This window comes from Sitophilus oryzae, unplaced genomic scaffold, assembly GCF_002938485.1.
Source record: "Sitophilus oryzae breed Bouriz unplaced genomic scaffold, Soryzae_2.0 scaffold_1508_pilon_pilon, whole genome shotgun sequence".
Taxonomy (NCBI): Eukaryota; Metazoa; Arthropoda; class Insecta; order Coleoptera; family Curculionidae; genus Sitophilus; species Sitophilus oryzae.
The window spans coordinates 513,247-524,978 of record NW_022146179.1 but is presented as its reverse complement, the minus strand read 5'-3'; the positions used below and the strand labels follow the sequence as shown (position 1 = coordinate 524,978).

At 31.0% G+C, this 11,732-nt stretch overlaps 1 protein-coding gene across 1 annotated transcript; it reads left to right on the top strand.

Moving 5' to 3' along the window:
* Positions 1–1,266: 1,266 nt before the first annotated feature.
* On the top strand, positions 1,267–3,614 carry LOC115878291. Its single transcript, XM_030894747.1, has 2 exons — positions 1,267–1,689; positions 1,743–3,614. Exon 2 carries the CDS (start codon positions 2,286–2,288, stop codon positions 3,612–3,614), a length of 1,329 nt encoding a protein of 442 aa, XP_030750607.1. The 5' UTR covers positions 1,267–1,689; positions 1,743–2,285.
* The last annotated feature ends 8,118 nt before the right edge of the window (positions 3,615–11,732 follow it).

The following is an 11,732-nucleotide window of genomic DNA, read 5'->3' as shown; positions in this document are numbered from 1 at the left end:
TCACCCCCCTAACTACACATGCGCACATCGTCAATGTTGCCAGATTACAGGTTGTCTTGTGTCTTGTCTTGTCTCGGATTTAGCTTTGCTACTGGCACTACTGGCACAGAATATCTAGCTACGCAACAGAAAAATACTCGAAATGAAAGAGCTAAAATTGCACAAATAAAATGCTAGAGGGCGCGACAATATCATAATCAGAATCTTAGACAAGGTAAGAGAAGGGACGGCTAACACCAAATACGTTTAAAATAAAGTATACGGAAGGTACCGCTTAAATTCCTGTCCCGATATTGAAGGATGGCTATAGAATTTCAATGCATTTCCTACATAAGTCTATCCTTGGTTTGTAGGAGGTTTGACTAAACAAGGATGAACCTATGTCTTGAAACCATTCAACTCGATTTTCTGTCCTCCTTCAATACTGGAACGTAAATCCTATGTAAATCCTCTCATTGCGCTTATGGGGAGGCCGTCGTATATTTTATTTAAACGTATTTGGCTAACACGCATATCGTCGCCTTAATCGGCAAAATGCGTAACTCCACATTTTTCATAAAATGACATTTTTGTGCCATCTGGTAGGAAATATTACAACCCATGACTTGCAGAAATCCGTATATCCAAAATTAAATCGGTTTATTTGCCATTCCATAAGTAGAAAACCTCGTATCTCCTTTCCCGCCAATTTCAATCGGCAAAATCCGTAAATCCGTCGGTTTGTTATACATTTTCATGGTGAACACATGTATAACAATGTTATGTGGTTTATTGGCTTTGCTGCAGTGATACTAACATCTTATTTTGTATAATTAACTCTTATAAGGTAAGAGTAATTTCTATTTATTAGGTACAGTACATTTTTAGAGTCAAAATTAATAAACAGAGCGGTAAAGGCAAAATATTATTTTTAAGGGAGTTACGCAGTTTTCGTGTTTTATATTTTTAGTATAGTTACATTTACTCACATAGGACATAAGTACTTTTCTTCACGTTTGTTATAGATTTATGAACATATTTTAACCTGCTTTTCAATTACAGAAAATATTTTGTTTAATCAAGTATACGCTTCCGTTAAATGAACAGCTTATACCAAATATTAAATATATCTATCGGTTTTGTAAACAGGGTCAGTCTAAACCATCTGTTAATTTCGAATGATTTTATTGCAAAAGAACTAGAGTCTAAAACATGCTTAAATGGCTGATTCTACACTCTTAGAGCGATTTCTTCTACATTCGTGTAGAACATAAGCTTATATACTCGCTTATATATCAATTTCAAACGTTTATAGACCATGTTCGGTTTATTTATTTTAGACCATGGCAAGGCGAATTGACAGGATCTTTAAAGCATTGGACGTTGTAAAAAGTAATACACAATGCAATGTTAACGAAGCGCCAGTTAAAAATAGCGTATATAAAAAACCATTTAGCGACAATCCGGATTTCAATGCAACCTTAAAAAATAATGATAGTTATAACTTAGATCTATCGAAAACCATTGAAGAAGCCGAAATTATATTTTTAAACAATGGTGGTAAGTAATCATTAAACCTCTATGTAGCTAAACAAACTTGGCATCTAATTGTAGATGTACCAATAAGCGAACTTATGGTTGCATCCAATAATGCTGAATGTATATTATCTGAGGAACAAGAAATTCAAATGCTGGTAAAGGACAGAAGGGGTAGGATTAATATGATTGAGAGTGTCATTTCACTATCTAAGTTTTATTTTTAGAAGAAACATTAGCTTCAGTGGACTTCAATATGGAAGTTGACCGGATATTTAATGAAATACCTTCCTGTTCAGCAGTACAACCTAGTAGATCTGAGGTAACTATCAATATTCACGAGACACTGATTAAGGAAAACATTTATGGAGAAACGGATAATAACGATCCCGATTTTAATCCAGCCTTAAAAAATTAGGATACCTCTGACTCAGAAGATGACCCTATTGCCGTGCCAAGTAATTTACCGGACGACAACATATTGGAAGATGAAAACCCAAGACGAAAACGATCAACAAAATACGAAGTAAACAGAAACGAATGGTATGAAAATAGAAACCGAATAAATAGAGAAAAAGGAAAATCCTATTTAGGGAAAAAAAAGGAAGTGGAGGTATGATACTGTACAGGAACCAAGATTACTAAAAGAGGCCTGTAACTGTAAACTAAGTGCAAATCCAAAATGTATTTTGAAATGTAGACAGATAGCGGAAAATGAGAGAGAAATTATTTTTACGCAGTTCTGGAAATATACTTGGGCAGAAAAGAAGATGTTCGTAAAAAACCATGTGTCCGTAGAAACCACTAGTAGAAAGAGAGGATATAGAGAAGTTTCTAGAAGATCATATTCGCATAATTTTTTTTTGGGCAAGGCCAGACTAAGGATGTGTAAAGTAATGTTTCTTAACACATTAGGGGTGAACGAGTGGGTTATAAAAAAGTGGACAAAAAATAGCGACCAAGTCCATTTTAACCAGACTGAAATACCTGATAAAATTAATATTTCTGTTCGTTTGCTGCATGAGTTTTTTGAAACTCTACCAAAGTTAGAGTCGCATTACTGTAGGGCTTCTACCGCTAAGCTCTATTTAGAACCTATTTGGAATTCTAAAGCCCATTTATATAAGGTTTATAAAAACGACTACTGCAAAACACGTAATGAAAAATCTGTATCAATTGCCACTTTTCATAAGGAATTTGACAAAAAAAGGTTGTCGCTTTATAAACCAAAAAAAGATCTATGCGACTGTTGTGTCGCTTATCAAACAGGCAATTTAACAGAAGAAAAGTACAATGAACACATAACATTGAAAAATGAAGCAAGAAACGAAAAGAGTGCAGATAAAGAGTCTCAAGATGAAGTCTTAGCAATGGATCTCCAATCGGTTTTGCTCTCTCCAAAATCTAATGTTTCTTCGCTTTATTACAAGACCAAATTAATCGTTCATAATTTCACAATATTTGACGTCAAGCGCAAACAAGGTTATTGCTACCTGTGGAATGAGTCTGAAGGCGGATTAACAAGTAACGAATTTTCAAGCATCATAATTCATTTTCTGAAGGGACATCTAGAACAATATCAATTAGAAAATCAAAATGAAATTAAAATTATATTATGGAGTGACGGGTGTGGATACCAGAACAGAAACACAACTTTATCAAATGGTCTGTTTAATTTTGCACTGGAAAAGAATGTAACTGTGGTACAAAAATATTTACATAAGGGCCATACACAAATGGAAGTGGACAGCGTTCACTCTGTTATCGAAAGAAAGATCCGAAACAAGAAAATCAATATTCCCGCAGATTACGTATTTATTTGCAAAACAGCATGTCAAAAAACTCCTTACAAAGTTGAGTACCTTATGCACGACTTCTTTAAAAAATATGATGAACTAAAATATTTCAAATCTATTCGACCAGGAAAAATCGCTGGAACACCATTAGTAAACGATATAAAAGCCTTGAAGTACTCAAATGATGGAGTTTTGTTTAAACTTCGTCATTCAGAAAAAAGGCAAGCTCTTCCAACAAGGTTGAACATAAAATCTATTAAGGCAACTAATATAGATAACTTACCGATACTACACAAAAAATAGGCTAAAAATTAAAGCAGAAAAATATGGACACCTCCAACAGCTTAAGTTAAGCATGGAAAGCGATTATCACGATTTCTATAATAATCTACCTCATGATTAATCTTTTTAAATTAAGTTCTTAAATGTTCTACTTTTATAAATAAAATTATTTTCATATTCATTTTCTTATTATTTTATTGCTATAGATTTATTGGTAAGAAAAATGCCTATCTCAATTTTTAAATTAAAATATAAAAAAGAAAATTACCTATCTCCATTTTTTATAAAATTAATAATTAATGTTACAATACTAATTATGCCCCTCGTTTTTGTCACTTTTATGATATTTTTTAATCATTAAAAGCAATAATTGTGATAAAATTAAATAAAGTTAGAGGTAAAATCGTTTTTTGTGTCTCCTGAAAAATTTGTAGGAATGGAGTTACGCACTAAGCCGATTAAGCCGACGATATTCTCCAGTGATCGGTTTGTGAGGCCAAAATTCGATCGGCGGCCATACTTTGGTGACAAGGTTTCGAGGTGACACCGAGCGAATTTTTATGTTTTTTGTGACAACTGTTTTGTTTTAAATTTATCTTTGAATAAGAAGACTAAGGAAGGAGCATAATGCTATCCATGTATTCATGCATGGTGGGCGGAAAAAGCGCCAAAAAGCACTCTAGGGTGGGGATCCTTGACAGTTCTGTTTGACGATTCATTTGACACATTTGAATTTGATTTGAAATTTTGTGGATTTGTCAGTCTTTACGGAGCTTATTTTATGTTATTTATTATTTATTCTACTACTGATAGTTGTATAAAGGTAGTAAATCTAGATGGAAGTTGTGGCAGAACTTAAATTAACAGTGACACTATCGCGATTTATCGAAAAAGACTCTAAAATAGTTGGTTGTGTAGCGTGCGGTAGATCTCGGCAAAAATTGAGTGAAATAATGGAACAACTTTTCGCTAGTAAGTGACTATATAATATACATACGTGTAGTAAACCGATCATTTATGAAATTCACTTAAATTAACTAAATTACATACTTTTCTTGCATTTTAGCTTTTATTCTGGCTTTTATTTATTACTTGTCAAAGATTAGATGACAAAGAATTGAGGGTGCAGCCACACTATCCTAAAAACGGCGTATCGGTGTAACGGCGTAACGACCTTGAATCGATTTCCAGTAATTCTATTGGCTGAAACATTCATCTGTCAGAAATTTTATCTGTCAAAAATTTCAGCCAATAGAATTACTGGAAATCGATTCAAGGTCGTTACGCCGTTACGCCGTTTTTAGGATAGTGTAGCTGCACCCTTAATCCAGAGTCTCATGCATCCGAAATCCGATGGTACGACATCCGAAATTTGAAGTTATCCTGTGAAATAAAAAAGGGCTGTCACGTACATCCGAAAGTTCGTTCCGAAATTTGACACTTTTGACATTTTTCTCCTGCACTGAATAGAGATTCATGTCATGTTTTATTGGAGAAACACGGATAAAAATAACTTCCTCGCCAAATATCCCCAAATTGCCCACTTCCCACTAAACTTGTTTTTAAAAACAAATGTTTTCAAAAAAAGTGAGGTTAAAAAACACACGATATCGTACAAAAGATAAACAAAATTTAACTTTATACGACGTCGGACGATTAGTTAAAATTATCGGATAAAAATTGTTGTCAAAATATTTCGACCAATAGGAGCACCGTCGGATCGTCGTGTCATCGGATTTCGGATGCATGAGACTCCGGCTTTAGGGTGCAGCCACCAGCCACACTCGATCGATTTCCAGTAATTCTATTGGCTGAAATTTTTGACAGATGAATTTGACAGATAAAATTTCTGACAGATGAATGTTTCAGCCAATAGAATTACTGGAAATCTATTCAAGGTCATTACGCCGTTACGCCGATACCCACAGGGGAACTGTTTACATTTTATGCGAATGCCAACATCCTATTGTTATTGTTTGGTATGTTGCCCAGTATTTCTCCGCTTTTGTTAATTTTTAATTTTGTATACGTATACTTTGGGGAAATCTTAAGAAAATGATAATATAATTAGCTTACTACTTTTCAAAATTTCGACATTTATAATTTTATTTAGTACTTATTAAGATTCAGTCAAGATTACAAGAAAAATAAACTTGAAATATTTGTAAATTTCGTCATTTTTCATCAGCCGTTAGGATCAGGGTTCGGAAAACTACATGTTACTTTTAAAAACTACATAAACTACATTACATGTAGTTAATGTAGTTTATGTAGAGGGTGTAGTTTATGTAACATATGTATGTAACTTTCAAATATCAAAGGTTTGAGGTGAGGTTATAATAAGTTGAATCTTTAAAAACACATAATGTATTTAAGAACACAGAAGAAATATGGCTTTAAATATAATATTTACATCATGTTACCTCTATTACACCTCATACAAAGGAAAATTATTCATAATATCAATACATAGTTTATTAACGTAGTTTTCATGTAGTTAATGAACAGGAAAAGAAGTAGTTTTTGAAGAAAAACTACACGTAGTTAATCAGGTAAATTACGTCTTAATTAACTACTTCCGAACCCTGGTTAGGATTAATTTTTAATCTGACAAGCTGACAACGCCGCTCAGTTGTTATAGTATTTTCTATAGTAGGGGAATTGGACGCGGTCAACAGTGTCAATACTGTCGATAAACAGCTGATTGGCATGATCAGCTGTTTGCCGTGCTTTTATTTTTCCATATTTCTTAACTATTAATAAACTATTAATGTATAATTGTTTCATTTTATATAAAGGACCAAAATTAGCATTTAAAATGGGTCTACACTGGCAAAAAGTGTGTGAGAATAAAGAATTTAAACATCGTCATTTCAAAAGTAAGTACTGTTCTGTGGTAATACAACATCTCGTTTTATTTACCTAAAATATTTACCATGTTTGTTAAAATTTGCTTTCTATTTGTTTTATAATATAATTCTAGAATATAATATATTATGTATATTATAAGAAGTAATGTTTATATTTTTGTTACAATATTGTCCGATTTAAAATCGTATATTTGTATTTAATTATGAATACAAATGACTTGTATGTTTACATAAATTATAATTGGTATGTTTACATTTGTAAAATAAATTTTCTTACGTTTTCTATTAATAAGATAAATATTTTATTTCAGATTTCTAAAAGATAGTGAGAGAAAAATTAAATGGTTTTCTCTGTTAGGATTTATTCATAGCATAATATTAAAAAGTCGGGCAAAAGAGAACTCAAGAACAGCTGATTTTTTTATAAGGAATTGAAGAAAATATTAAAATCTGATGATTTTCACAGCCATTTATGTCGCGATTTGTGGTCTTTCAGTTGTTTCAACATCACCTAGGAAATTAACATTAAGATATCAGGATCCTGCATATAACAAGATAAGAACTATGATTCTGTTAGGATACCTATTTCGTCACAATATGTAAGTACATATATATTTACAGTTTAATTCTTTAATATAAAATATTACTATATACCATATGTATACACAGATCCAAAGTGTACAGGGTGGTGCCTTTCATACGATATGAAGGTTTCAAGGATTTTTGTTGATGGAAGTTTGTATTGAAAGAACAAATGGAGGGTTTAGAAATCAATCAAGTCATACAAATTCACTTTCATTTTCCTTGGAGCCTTTGCGTCCTATGAGAGGTGTTACCCTATATGTATATAGATTTCACCATCGAAAAAGATCTCACCATCGAAAAAAAAAATGTTTTAGGTTGGCTTTGAAAGCAAGATTTATGTAATTTATAAAATGTAAATTTATGTGGTGAATGTCATTGATCGTCAATTTTATTTTGCTCACAATGTATACTCAATGTAGTTATTTATATTCACCAACTGAATATAAATATCATTCACCAACTTCATGTTTATATTTTGTTTTAGGAAGTGAAGATATTCATGGAGTGGAAGTCGTTACTTTAATTACATAGTGCATATGAAATTGGTCCTTTACATCATGTTTAAATTTGACGTAATGCTACTATGCAAAATAGTGAGAGATGTGAACCCTAGGCAGAGCTACAGAATTACTTTGTTGAGAGACAAATTATGATAGTGATTAGAATCGCATATTCTAGACTTTACTTAAAAAAACGATTTTTCGAATGAACTTTTATAGTGTGGAGGAATACCTGCAAATTATAATATGAGGCCTACGTATATGATACAATTTTATTATGATCTGTTGTGTTTGTTTTTTTATATTTTGTATATATTTGTGTTAGCTTTAAGAATTTATTGTCTATTCCTATACAATTGTACATTGTTTTATGGAAATAAATAAATGATTGATTGATTGAATAATTTAGGAAACCATACGATCGAGAAAACGGCTTCCAAAGGCGACTGGGGAATGAAAATATGATAATTTCAGTGAGGTCAAGCCCTAGAAGTCATTTTCTTGGCTCGTACTATTTTTTAAAGGCGCTCTAAGGTTGTAATTTATTTTTACATTAAGTAAAAATGATTTTTAAATGGTGTAGTTTAAGATTGACCTCGCTAAATTATCAATCGTCATTCCCAGCCGCCTTTGACGCCGTTTTTTAGACTATTTGCTATAACTATGTTATTTGTTATGCAAATACATATGTTAACAAGTAAAAAGCCAATGAGAAATTAGTTTCTGCTTGAATCCTTACAGTGGCATTTAACAAAATATATATTTTTCCAGGCTACAATATTTTATTTAATATGAACCTGTAAATGTAGTAAGAATATTATACATATATTTTTACTTAGTCCCTAAATATATTATTAAAATACAACACTTGTGTTTTTTTATTAATATCGTGTTATGATTAATACCTAATTAATGTAAAATTATATGGTATGTAAATATCCTTACACTGAGAATTCGTTTGGTCAAAATATTACTCTCTTACTAATATGAATTTGAAACTACAGAACATTGTTTTTTTGGTTTTTGTGCTAATATTTCCACTTAAAATTACCAAATATAATTTGGTATAGGTAGGAAAGAGGAATTTTGTGCTTTTAATTATACATTATATTAATTATATTATTATTGTAAATAATATCTACTGATATTTAATATAAAAAATAGTTATTCACGTGCATCTATTTTTCTTTTGTTCCATTAACATTTTAGTTTATCAATTATCAATCACTATATGATATACAATACGTATAATATCTTTTAATTATATCTAACTTTAATTATTGAATATTTAATAAACAAATTTTTTATAGTGTTTGTTAAATATTTTATAGCATATACTATTATGTATTATAATACTTATTAGTTTTATTAAACATACTTTTAAAATTTATTATTAAAAAATATTTTATCTTTGCCTCTAACCACCTACTTCTATATCTCTGGCTTTTACTTTACTATCATCAATGAATCTCAAGGTTAAATTCTGTTTTGATGCTCTTCCGCTGTAAACTCCCCTACCAGTTTCCTCTTTACCCCGCTGTCCATAAACTATGGTAGTGGGGGCACTCACCGATAAAACGATGTAGGCACCTCGATTTTGTGAATTTATGAATGACTTGCTCTATCTATTTTTATTCTTAATCTAAGCCGATACCTTTGCCGATACTCCGTTTTTAGGATAGTGTGGCTGCACCCTGAGATACGTTAATTTGACTTACCTGCTTCAGTAGCGTATCGGATGTTTGTGTTAATAAATACTTATTATAACTTATCTATTTTTATTAGAATTATATATTTTTATAACAATTTTAATAACTACCAACATTTATTCACAACGTAAAATAAAACAACAAATTATTGAGTCTACCCCACGTCTACCCTACATCATAGTTTTACATTTTTTAAATAAAATTAGAACGACACTGATAAACCGGAATTTAAGTCGGCCATCAGGCGGATGAAACTGCCATTTGAATTTTGGAAATACGGCGGAGTTTCTGCCAGTAGAGGGATAGATGGCGCTACGCAGAAATTTCATCTAAAGTCCCTAGATATTCATCTAGGGACTTTAATTTCATCCAGAGATATGGAAGTGGGAGAATGAGCTTCGACGAGTGCGCATCCAAATTTTTGTCGACGGCAAGATGGCAGACATCTTCCAGGTCTCGCTGTCACTTCCCCTCTTTAATTGACATCTGTTTGTTTTGTTTTTTTTTTCGTTTGTGTTGTTATCTAGTTAAAATTTATTATTATCTCAATTATTTTAAACACTAATTCAAAAAGGCTTATTGTATATTGTCATAGTCATTGTAAGAAAGCTAATACGCCGGGAAAAATGATTAGTTTTCATGTGTAAGTTCATACAACATAATCGTGTTTACAGATGATCCAAAACTGTTTATTTTAGTTTTCCTAAAGGCGATTTGTAAAAATCGTGATTGTAATTGGGAATCGTCAAAAATAAGTGTATGATGTGGCCATTTAAAGAGGATGTTTTTATTACGTGTGGAGGAAGAAGATGCTTGGAATCAATGTTCGTGATTCTGTAAAACAGTGCACTCTTATAGTGTCCATGAAAGCACAAGTTCAAGTGACCAGAAATATGTCAAATAAGATTGGTCCTTACTTGACAAGAAGATTATTTGGAGGAAAAGAAACCATAAGATAGGGTATTTTAATTGAACAGCGGAAATTTAACATTTTTATTGTAAAGTTTGTTGTAGGTAGTTGTAGTTTTGTGCTAAATATTTCTAACATTAGCAGCAGCAGTGTTCAGAGTGTCAAGAGGAGGAGAATTCAGTTAATTAGATTTATGCACAGTTACAGGTATGAAGGCTTTTTCAAACATAGTATCAAGTTCTATAGTCAACATTTTTAGTATTCCTACAACTGTAAAAACAAGGAACATTGGACTGAAAAAATGGTGAGAGAAGAAAGGGTATGCCAATAAGAAAATTAAATCTGTAGGCAGAAGTTTCTTATTTAAAAACTGTTATGGGGGCATATATTAATTTGTATCTGTGCCACAAATCACTGAGAAAAATCATATAATATTCATAATTGTTAACGAGATGATATTTTAAAGAGTGTTAAAATCTGAGACTATTAGTCATGAAGCTCACAATGTTACTTTGTTTCAATATTACACTTTATTCTTGTAAAATCTATGATGAAGTTCAAAAGCATTTTTCAATGGCCTTAAATTGTGAGCCAGGATTTTTAGCAAAGGTATTTGATGCAATGAAACTTAATCGGTAACTTCCAGTATGTTTTTAGTAAGGGAACTGTCAATCCCATGTTTAAATAGATAAATACAGGCCAAAGTTGACACTATTACAGTTGAGAAGAAACTATTTATCTTAAAAATTTTTCTTAAAATTCTGAGATCATATAATCTAATTTTTCAATAATAAATTAGGTATATGTATGTTGTACATACAGAATTTTGTTATGGACAAATAAGGATCGACAAGTTTTTTTTGTGCAAAAATAAATGATTTTTTCTTAGTATTATTGACAAACCATAATGTGTTTTAAAAACTTACCGGTAACAGTTTTTTTTTATAATAAAATATTTAGGAATAATTTGGGTTGTTTATCAATATATTAATGACTTGAATTTTGACAAATTGAATTTGTATCCAAATAATTTTACGAAATATAAAATTGATGTTCTATTACAAGATTGAGTTTCCATTGTCGACAAAAACCAGGATAAATACTAATACCCTTAATAAAATAAATGATGTTTATGTATTATGAAAATATTTGTTGGAGGACATGTTATGTAACAGTTTTTGAAAACACAATTTGAAGGGACGAAAAAAAATAAACAAAAACATATTTTTCTAGGTTTATATTAAAAATACAAGGTAGGTAATAATCAAAAATAATTATGAACCAAATGTTTTTTTATGAATATACAACTTGAATAAAAAGTTGTTTAGAACAATCTTTACCAAATTTGCAAAATTTTAAATTCAAACGCGTAATTCAGTACAAGGCAAACATGAAATATTAAATACTTATTTAATATCATTTCGAGTGTTTCACGACGAAAAGGTCATCTGTCCGTAGCGTCTTTTGTCAGAATATTCGTATATTTAGTGTATTATATAAATTAATATTGCAAGCAGGCAGTTTTGAAACTGATAATTAAATAAATCATATTAATAAAACCATAA